General features: G+C 34.9%; 2 protein-coding genes across 4 annotated transcripts in view; one reads left to right on the top strand and one right to left on the bottom strand.

Annotated features, from left to right (window-relative positions):
- Positions 1-6,332: 6,332 nt before the first annotated feature.
- On the bottom strand, positions 6,333-7,940 carry LOC136799076 (protein Tob1-like). Its single transcript, XM_067055758.1, has one exon. The coding sequence runs from the start codon at positions 7,693-7,695 to the stop codon at positions 6,706-6,708; it is 990 nt and encodes a 329-aa protein (XP_066911859.1). The 5' UTR covers positions 7,696-7,940; the 3' UTR covers positions 6,333-6,705.
- Positions 7,941-8,174: 234 nt separating this feature from the next.
- LOC136799075 (intraflagellar transport protein 46 homolog) overlaps positions 8,175-22,733 on the top strand; it is a 43,161-nt gene continuing 28,602 nt past the window's right edge. The window contains exons 1-3 of one of the 3 annotated variants that reach the window (XM_067055757.1): positions 8,175-8,194; positions 19,731-19,860; positions 22,161-22,243. In XM_067055757.1, the coding sequence (XP_066911858.1) occupies positions 19,842-19,860; positions 22,161-22,243 (102 nt within the window). In that variant the 5' untranslated portion in view covers positions 8,175-8,194; positions 19,731-19,841. Of the gene's footprint in view, positions 8,195-8,249; positions 8,497-19,730; positions 19,861-22,160; positions 22,244-22,733 lie in introns of those variants that run through there. The other 2 variants (XM_067055754.1, XM_067055755.1) reach the window with 2 other exon arrangements.

Below are 22,733 nucleotides of genomic sequence, written 5' to 3'. Positions count from 1 at the left end.
GGGGGGGGGGGGGGGGGGGGGGGGGGGGGGGGGGGGGGGGGGGGGGGGGGGGGGGGGGGGGGGGGGGGGGGAATCAAGCCTATAAAAGGTGTAAAAGCTTCTCTTGTCCCAATTATTAAGTAATCACCTTTCAAAGCCTTCAAAAGTAAAAGAAAAAAAGTCTTCTTCTAAGAGTGACCCTGGAGAATAAGGGTCTATTTGTCAAACGGTCAACGGTGTACAGTAGTCACCAGAAAAATGAATTTGCCGGGCTGCTTAAAAATCAAGGGGAAATGCATCATTAAAGAATCGTAAACATACAGTTATCTGATATTCAAGAAATGGTCAATATAAATTTGTGGTCAATACGAAACTATAGGAAGTTATGCGGACTATTATTTATAAATCTCCTTGACTCAAGTGTTATGTTTCTATTCCTGTACCAAGCGACTAAAATATATGCAAGATTGCACCATCAATTTATATCCATCCAGATTTTTCTATTGGTCAGTAAAATATACGCGCTTGCTAGTATAAAACATCATTTCGAACATGATAAGGTTATGATCATATTGATAAGATGCGTGGGTGTTCCCGTTAACTACCCACAAAGTACAATTCTCCAGAGTTTCATGCATAACTTGATATGTAGGCAGAATTTTGTGCTTGAGAAGGGAAGTTTTTTACTCACTCAAACTATGCATTTCAAAACAACTACCGTTTGCAAAATTGCACCATTTTAGAATTTGCAAAAAAAAAGATGTAAGTGTGTGTGAAGTTACATGAAAATAAACATGCTTAACCAGCTATTTACAAAAGAATAGCGATGTTTGTAATTACCAGTGCAATTTAGTTTGTGTTTTTATTTTGATGCTCGAAACATCGCTACACAGAAATATAGTATCGAAAATATGAAAAATTACAAATTATGAATCTTGCTATTCCATTTACTTCCTTCGGTTCCTGCCTTGAAAATTTTGGCTAAAAATTGGGGAAAAAGGCTCTTACAGGGTCGTAATAACGTCAAAAAGGGGTAAATATTTTCGAAATTCGGTTTCTCACATTCTCAAACTTTGGCTTTGACATACCCTTCACCTCGCAAACCTGTTTTCCTCGGGTCGTTTTTTCACTCGACTAAGACAAGTACTTTGGGTCCCTTTTTTGGGTGTCTGGTTTTCCTTATCAGCTAATGATATTCTGTTCATTTTTCCTTAGCATTGGATAACTTTGTTCACGATTTTAAGGCACGTAACTCCTTTTCAGCAACACGAAGGAGAGTGCTAGCTTCTACATAAGGAACATAGAACAAAGCTCATTTACCTCTTCCATAGATTTTAAAATATCTATTTGTTAAGTATTGATACGACAAAATATGAAGGGTCATGTCAAAATAATAAACTTTTGGCACAAACAGATACCATTTGGTAATACGATCAAATAATTTTTTCGCACATAAAACCAAATATGGATTGTGTTATGAATCAGTACGTTAGAAATTTTATTTCAAGCTCTCTCTTATGTGTGTAGGGAACTCTTTTGTTATTGTGAAATTTGACTAGTTTTTTCCCTTATTCTTTTCAGCTCTCGCCAACACAGAAGCTTTGCTTTTTTTTCCTTTGCTTTTAAGAACTTTACTTGTAGAAACATCAACTTTAGGGTAACTGATTGCATTCTCAGAGCTAGATAGTTCATCCTAAGATCGCCATTATTATTTTTCGCCTTATTCTTAGTCATAACATATTTATAACAGACTTCTCCTAAAAACATTTAGCGAAATCTTACCATATCATCCCCCAACTTATACTAAATTCAAATAGTTCTTAAAACGTTACAAAAATGTACAATAAGGAAAACCTTCAATAACAGGAGATAACAGCTCAAGAGGATGACGTTTATCACAGCTCAATTTCTTGAGAAAAAAAAGGATCCTCAAGAAAAAGTAGGGAAACACTTGTTTTGACAGACAAAAAGTTCAAAATTTAAGGCAATGTACTAGCTTAGTTCGTCTATAAGGAGATATTTAATTTGCCTAATTCTATTTGTTATTAGAAGTTAAATCCGTGTCCCTCATCGCACCATCATACACCCCCTTCTCACAGACCTGCTATGACCCCTTCCCACTGGAAAAATTGGCCAAAAATATCGTCCCCTGCGGAAAATTATACTCAAATTTTTGTCCCCGCTGAAAATAATCAGATATGCAAATCCTCACTAAAAAATATTTGTTCTATTTTTTCTGTCCCCAATGAAATTTCTGGCTCGAAATCAATGGAATTCAAATCCCCAACCATTAAAAAATAGGAATATCAATCTTGTCCGTTGTTTTTACCCCAACTGGCGCTGAAGAAATCTCAACGGGTCTGTGAGAAGGGGGTGTCATCATACCCACAATGTCAACCACCTCCGTCACGAGCTTACCACCGCTTTCAAATTTATCTGGTTTCTTGAATTATTCCCTTTTTAGTAACCTTGTGTAGACCTTTCTTTCTTCACGATTACGAAAATGGAAAATATTGGCTCATCACACAAACATAGTGAAGAAATAGCACAAATCGTGCACCCTACCTCAAATTTCTCCGTATTGCGCGTAACGCCAAAAGTTGAAATCGCACCACGCGCAAGAAAAAACACCATATTCATGTAATCATGCAAACTGCTAGGATGGGACGTGAGTTCTGTCTGGAATAGCCAAACATTGGCTTTAATTAACAATCAAGTTAAAAGTTGTACCTGCAATAATAAATACCTTCCCAGTTGTCCTCTCGAAGGCCTCAAAGGCATATTTGTACATTATTTAGCACTGATAAATAGCATTAGCCGTTTGTTTACCTTTTGATTTCCTTTCACACTTTTATCGATATGCGTTGCTCAAATATCGGGTTTTTCCAATTTTTTCAAAGAACTTCAAAAGATAACGTTCTGATCTTAGGCTAATCAGGAAGTTTTGACTGTGTCCTTAAACTTCCGAGTTAAAAAATGAAATTCGTACATATATCTTCGAAATATACATTTCTACTTGCAGTACCTTATTGACTGCGGGGGTGTTATAATTTTTCAAAAGAGCTACGCATGTTTGTTTTGTCAATATTACTCAGGAAATATATTTACGTGGATCTAAACGGTTTTACACTAATCAAAACAAACTCTTCAGTCAAACCTTTTGCCCTATCTTCGACTTTCTCATGCTGTGAGATGACTTGACGAAATGAGAAATCTATAATCCTAAACAAGACAAAAATTTACCAAATCTTTGGTGTCACAATTAGCATCACAGTTCGTAATTCTTCATTGGCTGCACGGGATGGGGTACTAGGGTTGGTGGATTAGGGGTATGTGCGGATGGGACCTCCAAAAACCGACCCTTAGAGAGAAAAGCTGAAAAGTCGAGACTTTTTAGAGAGACTTTTAGAACAATTTTCTTCCATTTTTGATAAATAAGTCCTACCCTTAGGGAGATTTTGAAGGTTGAGAAAAACCCGACCGTTACCTTCCGCACATACCCAGCACCCATTTTTGCCTAAGTGTCCCCCCCCCCAGGATTGGCTACTCTTTGAATAGTAATAACATGTGCGGTAGAACATGCACTTTGTCCTCACAGGTTTGATATTCAAAGAAAGCCAAACTGTGGTGATGCTCACGGTAAGATGTTGGGTATGAGGGTTTTTTCTGGTAGAAACATCTTAGGCGAGTTTGCTGTTAGTGAGAATGAAGCTAGGTGGTAAGTAGCCTGTAGAGCCTAATCTAAAATCTAGAATGTTTTCAATATTTCCCCTGTTAGTTGTATTTTTCCCTCCGTGCGATGAGTAAGAGGATTTTCATCTGGTGTCTAATTATGTATAGATTTCAAGCTAAGTCATCAAAAATAAAAATCTAAAAATTCTTTAGGTCACATAGCGTTTGTCTAAATTTGGTATTTGATAAAAGGCATCCTGCTTTGATTGACAAATTGTTTTGATGAAAAATTACAGTATTCAGTCCTCTCTCATAAACTCTAGGCACACTAAGGGGTAGTCAACGAGCAACAAGCTGTGGGGGTACAAATGACATCTTTCGAGCTTTGTGAAGGAGATTGCTGATTACCTAAATAAGGTATATTATATTGGAGGGAAACCCTCCTTCGGGGATTCGGAATATACGTATTGTTGATCATGTGTGTCCGGTTATGACGCTGTTTCGACGTTATCCCGCAGCTTTACATTATTGTAAAATATTTTTATCATAGTACATACGTAGTATTTGATTATAGCCATTCATCGATTTTTGAAAATTACGTGCCTAAGAATCGCATTTTATTTTCATACGCCTACATTCTATAAATCAGTCAGTGTCATAAATTTTTCTCATCAAAGTTTTTTCTCTCTACTTTAGATACTTTACAGAAAAAAACTCAACCAACGGGATATCAAAAAGTCGAAACCTTCAGTAAAACCACAAATGACAGATTAAAAACAGTGACGTCACACACAAGTTTGAAGTGCATTTTGGCATGTCTTGTTGCGAATCGATCGCCCACTGTTGAATACAAACGGTGGAGTTCACTACTTTTGGACGGTGGAGTCCTCTCCCCATTATTTTATGATATTGACCACCAAAGCAAGCTATGTTTTGGCATGACATTTTTTTTGTAAAATGCTTTTTATATGTAATCTATATAGTAAAACTTACTTAGGAAAAAATCGTCTTGCCAAGTTTTTAGCCACCTATCTTGTGACGCCTGGCACTATAAGTTTTTAAGGCCAAAAAATGTTTCCGGCGGGAAAAATAATTATCCGTACTGATTACATATTACAGCAAAGCGCTCCTCAAAAGCGGACCCCCGAGCGGGGGCACTAGTTTTGCGAGATGATGGGTATGTCCTATATAGAGACTGTATTTTAGCATTTTTGCGACCCTTTGAGACTATTTCTCCAAAATTTCAGGCAAGATTTTCAAATTCTAGTCCAGTATTTCAACCTTGAGGGATTTCATTTTTGATTTTCGTAATTTTGGAACCCTTACTTTACAGAGAATGGATTGCTTCTTAATAGTTTTTGTACCCCTTTGAGGGACTTTTGAGAGTGTGGGACCCTTATGTGGATGGTAAACGCGGACGCAACTCCACAAAAGGCGACAAACTAATGAAAGGCCCGATGATGGGTCAACTTCTGGCAATGGTTATCATTCAAAAGATCTTTATCGAGAAGATTCTTTATAGAATAGAGTATACATTTTATCAAAGAAATAACTTCATAAGTTTTCCAATTTTTCATAGTTGTGTGCTTTATCTTTATGAATAATAACAGCAAATCTCTATCAAAATTGAATGCCTTTGAACAATGGGGAGAGGAAATAATATTACAGTAGATGCTAAAAACCAAAAAATGCCTCGTTTATTCAAAGTAATTTGACGACTAAGTTCATTTTTAATAACTTTGTAGTCAGGAAGCGAAACCGGAAGCATGAATAATCATCTTGCTTTTGTTAAATCGCTTTTGTTGACAGAAAAACAGGTATTAGTTGATAATACTGAACACTCCTTTAATTAGTAAGCAAAGGAATTTGAATGTTTTTGTTTCGTTAGTCTTTGCACAAATAGACCCGTTATCTCTGAAATTCTATTATCAATTTTGCTTATCTTAAAAAAAAACCGTTCACCAGCTACTGATGCAAATGAACTTGGCACTACCCCAGAAAAAGATTACTCCAAACTTTACTGTCACGTAGCATAGTCTTAAATCAACAAATTTGTATTTAGACCAGTGAAAAGGATAGGCAAGTACACTTCTAGTTTCATAACTAAGTCCCCTTATAATTTATTCCTGTATTTATACACGTAAAGCGATTTTGTCCGTCTATTTCATCACTATCGAGTATCGACAGCAATTTAATTAATCTCAGAGATCACAGTAAGACAAAATGGAAGCTGAGATAACTGAGAATAACATCTCTAAGAATACACACTGTATAAGAATATTAGAAGGATGATTTTTTTTGGAAAGTGTGTATCCAATCGAAATAATGAAACAAAAATGAAGTGACAATATAATAATTTTTTTTTTTTTGATTTAAAAATGGCATCTATTTCTTCTGTCCACCATAATGGGTAATCATTAAAATGTAATGATAAAACAAAAATATTATACAAAATAAATTGCAGACCCAGAAAATATATAAAAAGGAATAATATTACTACAAGTTACAATTTTTGATAAAAATTTTCAATTTTATTTGTGTTTTGCTGAGACACTTTTTTTAAACTTAAGCTTTACACAATACGATTTCAATTTTATATATTTTACTACTAAAAAGTGCCATATTTATACATATACATAATAGAACGGGGAAAATTAATATACTGTAAAGTCCAAAAAATAAAAAGCTATGTTAAATGTACAATTTGTTGAAAAAACGTTATATAATAAAATTTTGTTACATTCAAACACTATATAGATATGTTTATGTTATGTCTGTGACATTTTTTTTTAAATCCTATTTTAACAATATATACAAAATATAAACAAATTATACTTAATTGCTATCCTTTCAAAAAATGAAAGAGGTCAAACAATAATTATTTGAAAAGACTTTCAAAATTCATTTTTAGACTTGGTCTAATTTCAAGCTTGTTTAGAACACTTAAAAACAAAACGTTTCATGTACTGAATGAGATAGAGGATCAACCAATCTCGAGGCTTAAATTAAATCTAATGTAGATAAAAATTTCTATTTTGAGTGCTTACAGGCTCCTCAACATACTTCCTGCGCATGTCGGGAGTAGCTGCTGTAAGAGTTGAATGCATTAACTGGTGATGCATTACGTTCAGATCGCGACCAATGGTACTTGTTGTAAGTATCGTCATCTTGCCACATTTGTTTTTGCTGTTGTTGTTGTTGTTGTTGCTGCTGTTGTTTGTAATAAGCAGCAGTGTTATAGTTGCTGCTGCTGTTATTATATTTCTTCTTCATAGAAGTAGAGTTGTAAAAGGTACTGTATTGATTGAAGGAATAAACAGTATCCGGTCGTTTTTGTTGTTGCTGCCCATGGTAATGACGTGCAGTAGAAACAGCAGGTGCTTGGTAGATGGACGTGGATGGCACATAGCTGGTGGTGTTGGGAATGGTATCCCAAAGCTTGTGAAGGTTGTCCAAAGAGTGGTTCTTCTTCACTGTTTGCTGATACATTTGTCCAGCATTAGCTTTGGTAAATCCTGGGGGAGTTGTTGATCGTGGGCGTGTTAGTTGTTGGGGCTGGAAGGAGTTATATTGATTGGTACTGGAGAGGGGTGGTGAGATGGATCGTGGACGTTGTTGGGGTCTTCTTTGACCATTGAGAGGGGCAACATTTGGTGTTGGGCTGGCTGATTTTTGTTCAGCAATCTTTCGGAAAATTGGGAAAATAGCACCTTTACCTAGTCGACAACTGACGTCATTTGGGTCAATCCACAAAGCAAGTCCTTTTGGGAAAACAGCCATCATTCCACTTTTTGTGATTCCAATTTCTTCTCCAGCTTTTAGCAAGACAGAGTCGACAGATCCATCGTCAATACTGATGTTCAGACATCGATATGCACTGCCTTTGATTGGCTTGTTCGGGTACCAATGACCATCGATTCTTTCGATCAAGTGTTCTCTCAGACTTTTCTTCAAGGTTTCAGATGTCTCTTCTGGAAACTCTCCAAGCTTTTGTGCAAGTTCATTGACCAAAAATTTGATAGCAGAGTTGATTTCAGTAAACATTTTGATTTAGAATTTTTGAGTTCAACTTGTGTAGTTCTTTCGTGTTTGTTGTGTTTTTGTCTTCAGTGAACCTTCTCGATCTCTCAGCTGTTTTTATAAGTTTTACACAAAGGAAAATATATGAAATATTGCCGGGGGTATGAAAAATTACTATGTACTCAATAAACCTCTTTTCATGATTTTTGACTGTAATAGAATTCTTAATGTATCAAATAAATATTCAAAATTAGAAGAATTAAGCATTGAGTGAAAAAATATCATAAAAACTTTAATTTCTACACCTATTTAACGAAGTTAAACCCCCTGAATTAAATGTGATCTCTTTAATTTCACCATGATTTCATTCTCCACCAATCGCTGCGCGTCGACGTCAGGCCTCTTTTGTCCTTGAGGATCCAATAGATTTCGATTTACGTCATCAAAATAAACGAGAACCGAGTAGACACTCGCCCACGACAAACAATGGAAACTTTTCACAATATTATGAATGGAATGTTAAGTAATAAATTATTTTAATTTTCTATTTTTTCTTTTCAAGAGTCTTTCGTCACACGACCAAATCCATTTTAGGGTACAGAGTAAACTTTCGTAATTATGCAAAATTCGAATCCTACTGGGAGATTCTCTTTTGTTTGCTGTTGCGAAGCAATATTCTATGTGCCTAGAAAGTATAGCTTTTAGTATTCCATTTATCAAACATTCATGGCGGATGCTAGCAGCGACAAGGTTTGTTGATTTCTCAATTTTGCAGTATTTTCGTCTCTAAACCCAACTACTCTGTGCTCCAGATTTCGTCTATAAGTAAGTCCTTTTCAAATATTCTACTGACTCTGATGCTCATGACTGACGCACAAACCACACGTCCACACACTGTATCCATCTATGTCACACCATGATGGTATGGGGGTATGGCCCAAACATAGAGTCCCCTGCCCAGTTGGCGACTGCACCGGTCTAGTTGGCGACAGAACGTCTTTGAACCCAGAAAAGTCATACAAAAACAAACCTCTGAAGAATTTCTTTTGGTAGTTATCTGCCTTGACCTATTTCCCGTACTGTGTAAAAAAAGTTCCAGAAAAGAACAAGTAGAATCCGAAAGATCCAACTTTGCACGGAAGCACAAAAAAACCCGGACTTTTCGAAAAAAATAAAAAATGGCTACCTGTGGACAAAAAAGCTTCGTAAGAAAAAACGGCTTCAACTGCCACCCCAAAAAATACTTGTCCAAAACGATGAGTATGTTCAGAGGAATGTAAAGAGATGGAAAAACAGCTTTTCTGATTACTCAAAGTTCAACGATCACTTCTATTGAAAATTCTATTGTAAAAACGTTGATTCGGTCATTAAATGAAAGTCCAGAAAAGACGGCTCGCCATACAAATCGGACGGTTTCTACATGATTTGACGATAAAAATGAAAATTTGTTTTTCCTTTTTTGCCGATTACTATTTCAATTTTTAAGAATAAAGAGCAATATTTTTACCAATGTATAGCAAAAGAAATTCTTAACGCAATGATATTAAATTGGTTCTTGTAAAACTGTCAGAAGTCGAGTAAAATCAAGATTAAGTTATAATTTTCTCGAGCTCTAGCTTTCCATATTATGGTGCGGTCATGATGCGGTTATATCAGTCAGTAGAGTCGCTAGGAAATTCTGAGCAAGAAGATATAGGTACCTTTTCGTATAGGAGAGGTGTACCCAAAATATAAGCCCTAAAAGTTTGCGCATAATCAGGCTTGAAACAAAAGAGTTTTGTCACAACACGCTAATTATGCAGATTTTTTATAGCGACAACAAAAGAAACCTATTTACTCGACGTATACTCCCTTAAGGGCAAGAGACCTGGTATATGACGAGCCGTTTTTCCATTGTCTTCAAGAAGCTGTTTTTCCATCTCTTTACATTCCTCTGGTATGTTAGAAAGCATTTCTATAAAAATCAGCTCAATACAGTTTCCTTCCCTTCGTCTGAAATATTGATAAAAAAGTTGATGCAATCAGTTTCGAAATTAGACGTCCAGTCTGCGACCGACAAAATCAAAAGTAAGAAAAAGAAGACTCTACATTGCGATCAAAACATTCCAGACGCAGAGAAAAAAAGTCCGGGGTAGACATAGAAAATTCCCGCGTTTTTATCAAATGAAGACTCTCCATAGACCGCCACTTTCAAAACAAAACAAAAACAAACTTTAGAAAAAAATGGCAACTTGAAGAAAAATTCTGAAAAAACATGCCGAAGGGAAATGTAAGTGAGCTATTTTAAAACAAAAGAACGAGTGCAAATAAATTTAATACGCGAAAGCTTATGTGTTTTTTTTATCACCCTGATCAATTAATATGACCTTACCTGCAAGTAGAGCACTGATTTTCTCTTTTTAACAATCGGTCGCAGACTGGTACGTCGGTCGGGAACTGGGAACTAGTACCGCTCGCTTCGAAAGTTTTTTATTCTAAGAAGATCGTCTCAAATAAAAAATCAAAACAAACACAAAGAACATGTTAAAAGTTGTCTAACCGTTGGTTGAAAAGGATTTTCAAAAAAGTTAAAAGTAAGTGAAAAATTTGAATCCAAAAATTTCGGTCGCCAACTGGGCAGGGTACTCTACCCCAAACATTTTCAGGTCATTGAATTTTTGTCCTCGAAAACCCGGCCCAACAACCCATACACACCCACCCACACACAGTCCAGTTCATCATTCAGGTCATGTTCAGGACTTTTCAAGTTAAAAGAAGGGCCATTCCAGAAAGTTTTTGTTACCCCACCATACCAGACGGTACTAAACTAATCGATAAATTTGACAGTTACATCAATATGCCAAAAAAAATTTGTTCAACCACCTTCACTTCAAGATAGGCCACCATAGAATGAACTTCCTTTTATGGGATGAACCATATTCATGTGGCTTTCAGCCTTGCACTCCATCACAGAGCCTATTTGAGATATTTTCACGCGTGTTCCAAAAGACATACAAAACAATGGAAATGCGTCAATCCGTTCAGGTGACCAAAATGACACAAAAATGACAAAATGACCTGTCAAGACGTTCTAATATCTTTTTGTTTGGTAAAGCAACCAATTTCAAATAAAAAGTCTTGACAAGGAATAAATAAGCTTTTCATATAGCCAAACAGAATTACCATAGCTTTTACCAAAAAAAATATATCAAAGATTCAATTTCAGCCATTTTCAGCCAAATCCAACTTTTGTTCTTGCTGGGGCTTCGTGGAAACTTATCCTGTCCATGTGTAAACATTCCCGTATGTTTGTTATGTACTTGACTACCCGTTGTCAAACCGGGATAAGACGGGGGTACTGCAATAAAAAGTTATGCAAGAAAATGATGGCATTTCCACCTCAAAGGGTGACTTTCTTTGCCAATAACTTTTGATAGAATTGTTCCCCTAATTTCCCCTTTTCAGTAGGTTTTCCTCTATCTTATATCACAAGTGTTACGCGTAAGTCAAATCGCGTATTACGAACAACCTCTAAATTGCCGAGTACAGGAGAAAAAAATCGAAATTCAAAATGGCGGCCAAGCCCACGCTGATAACTATCAAAAATCTTCGTTTTTCAATCAGCTATTGCAGCTCAATAAATCAATGAAATAATTTGAAATAAGAAGTAAACAAACCTTGAACCTTTCATGAATCCAAATAAATAAAAGTATTCATCTAAAGTGAAGATTACATTTCAAAATAAAATGATTTCCAAACCAACCTAAAGTCAGTGTCTGCCAACTAAAAATTTCTCTGCGGGGTCACTGGCAAGGAGTTACGACTTCAGACTTTAGATTCCAATTCTTGTATAGGCTGCAACTACACTGCCAAATGATCTGTATTACAAAGACTTCCAAATGGGTCCATAAGTTAAGAAAATAAGATTATCATGTAGCACGGGGGTTTTGTTTTTAAAAACAAACTTCAAAATAAAATTGTTAATGAAATTCTTACTTAAAATATCACTTACTTGCATAATTTATTTATGATATAACACCCCTTTCTTAAATAAATGGCCTCTTTAAAAGTCTTTTATGTTTGCCGCAAGAAGGGAGAAACATTTAATTTGACCCCTGGTTTTTTCTCTCTTTTTCCAGCTAATTCCCGCGTGTTAGTGTAGACACAACTTTAATCCGGGGAATTGAAGCGTTTTCATCTAAAATCACGAATGGTCACGTGACCAGAATTTTTATCCAGGGAAATGCCGTGGCCGCAATGTTTTGCTTTAGTAAGATTGACCATTTTGCTGTTTAGATTTGAGCGGGCAAAATTTCTGTACAAACCAAAATATGGCTTCGTTGGAATACCGGTTGAAACACTCGTGATATGCTTCAGAAAAACCAAATTCTCCTCTAACTCTGAACCATAGTAACTCCCAACAGTACCCTTAAACTCCCTTACCCACAAAAAGAAAAGACACAGTGTTTTCTTTAAATGTTGGTGTTCGGGTTCTTTTGTCAGCACTGAGGATACTCTGGACAGCGAATAAAATACAAGGCGTTTGCACATGAAGTACAGTATAAAAATGTTCTAGCTTGAATGTCATTGTTGTTTCATCAAAATTAATAGTGATTGCAAACCGGCCGGATGCGCCACAAACCCCTTCATGAGAGGAAATACATATTCCTCGTCCCAATGCACGGTGGTGTCCTCGAGGGCTAAGGCACTATTCTTAAGTCTCTTGTTTGTAATTACCAATATCTCAATAGTTTGTTTAGTGGTAATATTGAACATCAATTGTCCACATTCCAGTATATTATTGTATCGTTTGGTTCTTTCCTGGAGTATAAGTTCCAGTGATGACTCACGTATTGTTTGGTCTCGTATATCCGGTTCGCCCAATTGATTGTTAGTCGTTTTCTGGATCGGCTATGGGATTCGTGTCACATCACATGAAAGAAATTATAAAGTATATGTAAGTAAAGTTAATGTCCAGAGTCCTCGACCCGAGATGTTGTTTTGGAAAAAATCTACCATTTTTAAAACCCCGTATGTCTCTTCTAAGCATGCGTACTCGGACCCAGATCTCTCAGACACCCAACCACCCGTTCTTTATCCCGCCCGACGCCCTACTAATTGAGTACGAGATCGAGGAGAAACTAATTTTTGCTCTATCTTCGACTGCGCGAAAATACGCAACATTGCCCTTAAAACTTAGCCTCACGAAGCCCCAGCTAATAATATAACCCCCTGGTTATATCTTTGTATTCTTATCCTATAAATGTAACGGAACAGCCATTCTACGGAAATTGCTGTCAAAATACGAAAATCACGTGACTTTTTTCTACCGCGTGATAGAAATCACGCATTTTCATTGGATGTTGAAAATTTATTTGTTACGTCACAAGAAGTTCCGACTTCACATTTTTAAAAAGCAAAATGGCGAAAGGACATTTTTTTATGTTTATGACTATTGAAAGAATTCAGTTGATTTTAAGGTTTTAATTATTTCTTTTTCTTTTGCCATGTGTACTAAAAGATTCTACAATGTTTGGGGAACTCAAATATCCAAAAGTTTTTCTATTTTTCATGGGAAAATGAGCTATAAAGGCAATTTCTTTGCTTAAGGTTTGTTTTTTCTTCGTGAATGTTCATTTTCAATCTTTCTTTAAAGATTTAATATTTTATCAATTATCTTGGGATTTTCAGGGTTTATTCTAACTATTTGGGAGTAGAGAGCTTTTTACAGATCTTAAAAAGGTTTACTAATTCTTTAGATATAGTCAAAAGTTTAGACATTGGTAAAACTTATTTCTCCGATCGAACTTTGACACACGCATTTCCAAATTAGACACGCGTGTTTTACTAACTAGCCCAGAGGAAAATTTTAAACCTTTATTATTTGAATGCATGCCTTTTTAATACTCAAATATAAAAAAATTAAAATTTTTTAACTTGGTCATTAGTCAAAAAAGTCATTAAAATTGATTAGCCTCTGCGATGGAGTGCAAGGCTGAAAGCCACATGAATATGGTTCATCCTATAAAAGGAAGTTCATTCTATGGTGGCCTATCTTGAAGTGAAGGTGGTTGAACAAAATATTTTTGGCATATTGATATAACTGTTTGTTTATCAAAGTAATCGATAATGATCGAAGTAATCGAACGACCATTTATCGAGTACCAAAATTTCAAATAAATTGTGAGTCTTCGATCACTTTCTTAACAACCCTTCGAAGACTCGATAACCGTCTGAGTACTTTGATTGTTATTGATTACTTTCGATAACTTTAACAACTTCGATAACCAATTGATTACTTTGATAACCAATTACTATGATCTATCTTCACAATCAAACGTTAGATTAGTACTGTCTGGTCCTGTCTGATCCATAGGCTGTCAACTCGCCTGCATTGGGCAGGAGACCCCCTGCATGCCAACGTTTTCCCCCGCGGGAAAAAAATTCAGGCAAATCTCCCGCATTTTCAGGATTTTCTCCCGCATCTCCCACATTTCCAAAAAATTTTCCGAATTCCTGAAAAAAAAAATTCCTGAAATTGGAAAATTGGGACAAAAAATTCCCCTATTTCACCTATTTCCCGAAAAAAATTTCCGATAAAATCGGATTTTGCGGGAAAATTCCCCTGAATTCCCGATTTTCTGATTTAGAAACTTGAAGCTCTCACGCATTTTTGTGAGGCAAAGTTGACAGATATGCCCCTCGTCAGACGACATGCATGTTTTAATTTTTTCTGGCCTCAGAAATAATTTCTTTTCCAGGGGTGGTCTGAAATTCTGATAAAAATCCATGTACTTTTACAAAATGCATAGGAAATTCCATTATTTTTTGCCTTTTTTAATTTTAATTCAATTGCCTTGAAAATTTCGAATTTTGGTGAAAACTTTTGCCCTCAGAAATCCTGTGTTGTCCGCCCCCTGTTACAGACAAATTCTGGAATGGCCCAAAATCTCCAAGTGGCCCAGAAAAGTATAGGCCATATTATGGGTTGTTGACTGACTTTTTCTGGAAAATTTCTGCTATAACCAGATGGAGTCAATGGAAAAACTTTTAAAAAGAGGCACAATCGAATCAATCTAGCATAATTGAACATGATGATCAAATAATTGCTATTAATATGTTTAATTGACTCAAATTGATATTCAATTACGTTTGATTGATTTGCACCCCTGTCAGTTTGAAGGGAGTTCTTTGTTGATTTTGTCTCATGAGCCAGTCGAGGATTATACCCTAAATAAGAGATATACTCTATTTAAGAGAAGGTCTCTTAAGTAGGAGATTTATTTCTCTTAACTAGGAGACTTTTCATTCTTCGTTAATTTTTGGCCTTCCATCATATTGCGCAAGTTTTGAACTTCATAGATCGACTCAGCACGTTTTTTTCTCCCTTCTAGCAAAATTTGGTTGAGTTCTGCTTATGTTTTGTGGACCTAAGATGGTTAGGGACATAGGGTCTATCAATCTTTTGTGAAAAGTAATAATATAGATTGGGCCAAGAAACGCGTTTAGCGCGGTCAATTACGTCATTAAAAATTACGTCAACACATGCAAATGAGGCTATTTATGGTTTTTCAAAGTTTGAAAAAGAATGAAAAGGTATTTTATTTTGGTTTTTGGGTCATCGGAATCACGGAAACATGATCTTTCACGTGATCTTATTTTCATATTGCGCAAATAGTCTGCTCTGAAGTAAATTGGTGAAAGGTACAGAATTCTTTTAGTTTGGGTAACGTTCTCTTAAATAAGAGACTGAAAATCTCCTAAATAAGGGAATACTCTAACTTGGGTATTCTCCTATTTAGGGTATAATCCTCGACTGTGAGCTCTTCTCTCCATCCAAGGGATGTCGTCAAACAAAATTTCTTAATCGAACCATTATCACAATCAATCAATAGGTGTTCAATTACCAAACCGAATTGAACAGTAAAACTTTACCGCGATATGTCTTTACCGTAAGTGGTCCTAAAATTCGACAGCCCTGCCTAAGAAAAAAATTTATGTTTACAAACATTCCCTCTCCAAGTTGAACAATAAACTATATTGCAAGAACTCTCAAAACAAAACATCTAACAAGATGACTAAAATGTCAAGATGTCAATTAATGTGAGGCCGACCCTAAAAAATTTTTTGTTTCCGATCCACCGGCGGGCGGCCGGGAAAAATTTTTTTTGGTCCTTTTCATGATTTCTAATGAAAAAAATTAGGAAGAAAAAAATCATCTCTCTGGCTACGTTAGTGTTGCCCCACATTCTGTCTTTACATTTTTTCTTTCTTTCACTGAAAGGACACTATTTATTTGATCTTTAACGTCGGGAAATCATGCTAAATAAACAAACTTTTTGAAGAGTGTTATATAGGAACGATGTAACAGTTTTGAATGAGTCATGAGTAAAGGTTTTTAAGAAGAAAGTTTCATCTGTTATCTATTCGGCTCTTATGAAAAAAAATGCAGCCGGGTGACGACAAAAAAAATTTCACCCGGTCGGTGGACCGGAAACTTTTTTTCTTTTAGGGTTGGCCTGATAAAAGTGCGATTTGTAAAAGTAATTACCTCTATTATTCTGAATTCGTTGCTCGTGTTTAAAACGTTAACAATTTTGTAATAAAGAATTATGTTTTGTATTAGAAGCAATTAATGTTTTGGTTCAATTGGTTCAGTGTATCAAATCTCTCAGTTTAGTTGACACTTTGGTATCTTCAAAATACAAAAATGAGTTCGATAAGTTTGGTTAGAATTATGTGGCTCGATGTTGTTTGATGTAAGTTTGATTACCGTAGATTTGTCTATTAATGCCATCATGCCTAATGTGTGTGTTTCAAAAGGCAAAACAATGGAAATGGGTCAATCCGTTCAGCTGACCAAAATGACGCAAAAATGACAAAATGGCCCGTCATAACTTTTTGTTTGGTAAAGCAATCAATCTCAAATAAAGAAGTATCTTGACAAGGAATAGATAAGCTTTTCATATAGCCAAATAGAATTACCATAGCTTTTACCAAAAAATTATATTGAAGGTCCAATTTCATCCATTTTCAGCCAAATCCAACTTTAGTTTTTGCTGGTGCTTTGTGGAAACTTATCCTGTCCATGTGTGAACATTCCCGTATGTTTCTGATGTACTTGACTACTGGTTGTCAAACTGGGATAAGACGGGGGTACTGCAATAAAAAGTTATGCAAGAAAATGATGGCATTTCCACCTCAAAGGGTGACTTTCTTTGCCAATAACTTTTGATAGAATTGCTCCCCTAATTTCCCCTTTTCAGTAGGTCTTCCTTTATCTTATTTGCTTTAGAAAAACTAAAAACATTGCCCTAAAAGCTTAGCCTCGTGAAGCCCCAGCTAATAATATAACCCCCTGGTTGAATCTTTGTATTCTTATCCTATGATAGTTGAAGTAGTGAAAATTATTGTTACAATACTGACAGTTTCATGTCTTATTCAAATAATCCTCAGTTGAAAATAAAATTTTTAAAAACTAGAGTTCCGTTGCTCTTACAAAAAATAACATTGCAGGGTCTTCGTCAAAAATTGACGTCATTTTAGTCCTTGGTGTTGTGACTTTTAAAGTGAATTTGTTCACGTGATGGCATTTTGAAATCAGTTCATTCCTAGAATTCAAAAGCTTGTCAGGGTTTGGAAATGTAGCGATTTCAAGTTTCTCCGCGAGACAAAGTGAGCATTTCAGTGACGAACGGTTGAACGGTTTCTTGTTGCATTCAATCACAATTTCCAGTCCGTCCCCGTATTCACGGAACTTCGACTGCAGATCCTTTTTGATTCGTTCGGATTTGTTGCCATTATTCTTATCCTATAAATATAACGAACGGCCATTCTACGGAAATTGCTGTCAAGTGACTTTTTTCTACCACGTGATACAAATGTGCTATAAAGGCAATTTCTTTGCTTAAGTTTGCTTTTTCTTCGTGAATTTTATCTTCAATCTTTATTTAAAGATTGGATATTTGATCAATTATCTTGTTTTTTTCAGGGTTTATTCTAGAACTATTTGGGTATTAAACAGAGCTAAATGCAAAAAAGGGTGTTTTATTTGAGTACAAGTTCTAATTCGCTCCTTCCAGATGTGCCTCGATTGCAAAGTACTTTAGATTGCGAATTTTGAACTTAAATCCCTGCCGAAATTTCAAAAACCGACCATTCACCAAATTAAATCCTCACCAAATTTAACAAAAAGAATATTATGTAAAAGATAACAACTTTTCAGTATATTTTATAGTAATTTTTACCCATTTAAGTGTCTCAAAATTTGCATTTTACCAAATTAAATCCACGTCGAAATTTATCCACTTAAGGTAGTTGTTTGAGGCTGAAGAAATAGTCAAAACACTTTGGGAAGAAGAGTAAAGAGAATTCTTTATTAATATTCACTTTCTTTAAAACGTTCTAAATAAACACTATTATATGGGTGGGTGAGGTTTTGGGGTTTCGATGTAATCCAGAAAGGGGAGGGGGTGTTAAAAGTTTGAATTTTCTAAGGGGTTGCCAGGGGAGGGGGGTTTTCTTACCTAAGGGAGGGAAGTTCTTCATAAAATTATATACAAAATTCTCAAAACTGATTCTTTTTGAAAAAAATTAACCCCAGCGCTATAAAATTGGCTTTTGTTTCCTATAGAATTTCCTAAGGGGTGGTCTGAATTTTCAAATGTATTATTTTCTAAGGAGGGGGGTCTTCCTGCCTAACATGCTCAGGATGAATGTTTATAGAATGGAAATATTTTGTATGATTATGAACAAACGTTCTTGTATATTTGTTTTGTATAAAATTTGTGACATATTTATAACATAACACATGTATAACTTTTGTATTTCTGCTTAAAAAGAAAAATCAAGAGTGTAAGAAATTCTAAAAAATTTTTTAAAAAAATTTGCGAATGGCTGGGTGAGTTTTTTTTTGTCACCCACATTGGCGGAAACAAGCCTTATGGAAGTGTACTTTTTAAGAAATCTTTGTAATTCATTGTTTCTCCACTGTTTCTTTTCTTCTATCACTTTCATTTGCATTGGGTTTTCTTTCACATTTCAAATTCCCTTTGACTTTTTGCTAAATTTCCCTCTGTTTCCGAATGATTCAATAATTAAAAAAATATCAGATTGTCATAAATGTACATAATTACTTTCTTCACTCTTTTCGTTTACATCAGTTTTTAAAAGTCTTTCATATATCAATACTTTTCTTTTCTGCAATGACATATATTACATTTCAATCATTTAATTTTGCTATGCAAAGAGATCTAGTGCAAAACTCAACTTTCAATAAATCGTGGTAAATAGAGTGAAATCCGCCATGTCAGCATATGCTGTCATAAATAAATGGAAAGTGCTCATGCTGGCATATTCATGCCAACATTGACATGCAAAGTCAACCTTAGAAATCGCCATGTCAATTCATGACAGACTTAAGTCCATTTTTTCGAAAACTGACTTACTAGGACCATAACCCCTTATTTCAGCATGCACCCTTTCCAAAAATGGCCTCAAATCCATTGAATTCTTATAGGAAAGTGGTTTATTTTACAATTAAATTTTTTTTTGAATGTTCCATAATATCAACCATAAACAGCCTCAAGTCCTGAATTTTAGGGCAAAAAGTCTTGAGAAGCCTTATGTCCAAATTTTATTTTTCTATGAAGCATTGACATAAAATGTGTAGCCTTAAGCCCAACACATCTGGTTGATGGGCTTAAGGCATTTTAAAGCTCGATTTTAGCTTGAAACTTGCTGAGTATGAAGATTTGAAGTTCAATTCAATACAGCCTTATGTCCAATAAAAGCCATTTTAAAGCCTCTGAAGCAAGCTATTAAAACCTCTTTTTAACCACAAAAAGATAACTATAATACCCACATAATATCAAAAGTATGGCTCTTTGCATTATATATTTCTTAGTTATCAGCAAATGAAACCTTTAAAGTCAATTATCTCAAAATGGAAGAAAATGGACTTTAATAAGGCTGTCTTGATTTGACACGACCATATTCTTTTACTATCACTTCCCATTTTCTTGAAATTAATAAATTCAATATTTATTTATTTAAAAATTTTTGAATTTTATTCTTTTTAGACCCGTTTAATTGTCAACCAACCGTATGACGAAAGTGTATCAATTTATGACGATGAAGAAGTAGCTAGTGATCTCATTCCAACACCACGTGGCAATCGTGATTCCAATAACATGAGTAAAGGAAACACAGGTGACTTTCTTTATTAGCTTAAACTTTTGACCTTTGTTTTTTTATGTACAGATACTGTACTGGGTACGTACCACCAAAACATTGGAAAAATGAAAAAGTTTAGCAAGATTTGTGCAAAATGTCCGTTGTCATCTGCAGATTGAGAATTTGAAACCTGATTAAAACCATCACCCTGGCGAGCACCTCACTAAAAACCGGGATTTTTCATCTCGTTTCTTAGTGAGTTCCACTTTGATGATTTTCGAAAAATAGAAGCCTTTCAAGTGTTTTGACGCAAATTCGATTATTTTGCTACTGCAGGAGCTTCGAAAGTTACAAGTGACGTCAAAAAATCGAATGTTTAGAGCCCGAAAACCTGGGCTCAAAACATTCGAAAAAGTCGCAAAGTGGAATAGACGTTAATTGCGTCTGACGCGGGTGACGTCTAGTATAGGCTACCATCACCCAAGAACTTCCAATTTTCAAAAAAAATGTTGTTTTCAAATGCGCATCTACAACCAATTAAAAGAACGATACAATAAACACGTCTTAGTTTTTTCAGGTAAGGTAAAAAAACAAAACAGGGTAGAATAAGTTGAGGCACTACTAGATCCACCTACTTTTACAGGAGAAAAAATCTAGCGTTCTCTTATGATAGTTAAGGTATTTCTTCCCTGTCAACCCTTGATAATGCAAATTAATCTGGATTTAAGAAACTTTATTGATATTAATATTAATATTTATAAGAGTGACAGGTAAAAGGGTCCTAAAATACCTTAGTTCGAGGGAACTTCAACCTAATTTAGACCTACACATTCTAAGATTATAACTATTTTGGTAGCTATGAAGTTTAGTAATTACAATTTTAGTTTTATTTCTTCTATCCTCTCCCAGTCTAAAAGATTTTCTTCAAACTTGTAAACCAGAAAAAAGACAATGCTTCCCATACCTTCCCATTACTCTCAGTTAAATCTCAGTTTCTTTTAAGTTTTGATTTTTTGATTATTTTACATCATGACGAAAATTTTAAACTTTTTAGAAGTGTCTATCGGTTAAATTGAGAAAATATATAGAATTAATTACATTTTAATAAATACCTTTTATTGCTGTCTCCCCAAGTATCAGAATATAACCTACCGTTACATAAACTTGAGCCCCTCTTCCTTTATTTTGGAGCCGGGGGGGGGGGGGCATTTTTGGGTTTGGAGAGGGGCACTTAAGGAATGGAAACATTTATGAAAGTAAATCAAACTCTTCCTGCACTATTGCCTTACTTATGCTACCAAAACAATTTGACCAGCAAAAATATCCTTATTTTACATAACCTAGCAATTGTTTTTAAACCTTCTTGATTATTTGTAACATGTTTTGTTTCTTTATACAGTTTTTCTTGTAAAAAGTTTCTTCCCTTTTCCCCTCGGATAGATTTTTTTAAAATCTTTTGTTGTTGTTTCTTCATATATAGTTTTAATCACAGAAGTTTAGTGTTTTGTTTTCATCTTTTCCCTATTCTCTATGTTTTAAATCTTATTTCTCATTATATCTTCATTTCACCTTCAATGTGTTAAAATTCCAGGGTTTCATTTCTTAATTTTTGCATGAAATTTTTAAGATTTATCGAAGATCGTAACATTTTTTTTGAGTAATAAAAGCTCCCTACAATGTCTCTATTTTGTAAGGACTTTTTTTTCCTTTTTTTTGATTCTATATTTGTCGATATGAAGAAGTATTTTGCATATAATATATAGCTACCAGAAAAACATTTGTGTTTCTTGTAACTTTTAACTTGGATATATTAAATGATATTTCTACCAGATACATGAAATTAATAATTTCCTTTACAAAATTGGAGTGTTTACTACTTTATTTTGTAGTATGTTTGTAGAGCGACAAAAGGGGTCTTGAAAACTAGTAATGATACGAGCGTATTGACTATAACCAAGACATGTTGAGACAAAGAAAAAAGCAAGACCCGAACAGACTAGAGCTGACCTCATTTTTAATCGTTTTAATTTTCACGTTGTAAACTAAAAATAATACGAGCGTATTGACCAAAATATGTTGAGACAAAGAGAAAAGCAAGACCAGACCAAACCAGACCAGACCTGTCCAGTCCAACCTCATTTTAATCATTTAATTTTCACATTGTTTATCAAAGTTAAAAATTACAATAAACACAAATTTTACTTCAGTAGATTATATGCAACATACAACTTCAGAAAGTAATAATTACCAATATATTTTGAGACAAAGAGAAAAGTAAGACCCAAACTGACCAACTTCTTTTAATCATTACTATTTTCACATTGTGTATTTTACAGACCAGATGAAACAGCCACTTGTATCAGATGATGATGAAGATGAGTTTGAGCATGATGATGACTATGAAGCAAATAATAAAAAGGTAATCAAATTATTGATGAACTAAGTGAAGCCACTTTTCGTTTTGGGAGGAGAAGAGTTGTTGATATTGCACCTCATAAAATCATGGCACCTACTGTAAATGTGATACTTCTATTTAGTATTGAATCTTCACCTAGTCTTGTAAATTGTTTCTTCACAATTAGAATGCTTGGATTAAAAGAAACAGTATGGATTTCTAAAAATCCAACTGATGATTGCATGAACGATGCTTAAACAACAGCGGTATTGGTCAAGAAAAAGTACTGTTTCTTTTAATGAATGAATTTTGACTGACTCTCAATTTTTTATTGAGAATGGGTTCGAAAAAGCCTTAGGAATTTATTTGACTTTCAAAACTGCAGGTCAGTTTGCTTAGTTTGCTGAGACCTGTAAGCAAAGCGCTGTTGTTTTTTGGAGAAGTCTCACACTAGGAGATTTAGTCAGAAGACGGAATCAAGCAGTTGTACTGAATTACGACAAGTCATGTCTTT

This window comes from Clytia hemisphaerica, unplaced genomic scaffold (genome assembly GCF_902728285.1).
Source record: "Clytia hemisphaerica strain Z4C2 unplaced genomic scaffold, Clytia hemisphaerica genome assembly, whole genome shotgun sequence".
Classification (NCBI taxonomy): domain Eukaryota; kingdom Metazoa; phylum Cnidaria; class Hydrozoa; order Leptothecata; family Clytiidae; genus Clytia; species Clytia hemisphaerica.
The sequence above is the reverse complement of the archived record's forward strand: the minus strand, read 5'-3'. Positions and strand labels throughout refer to the sequence as shown.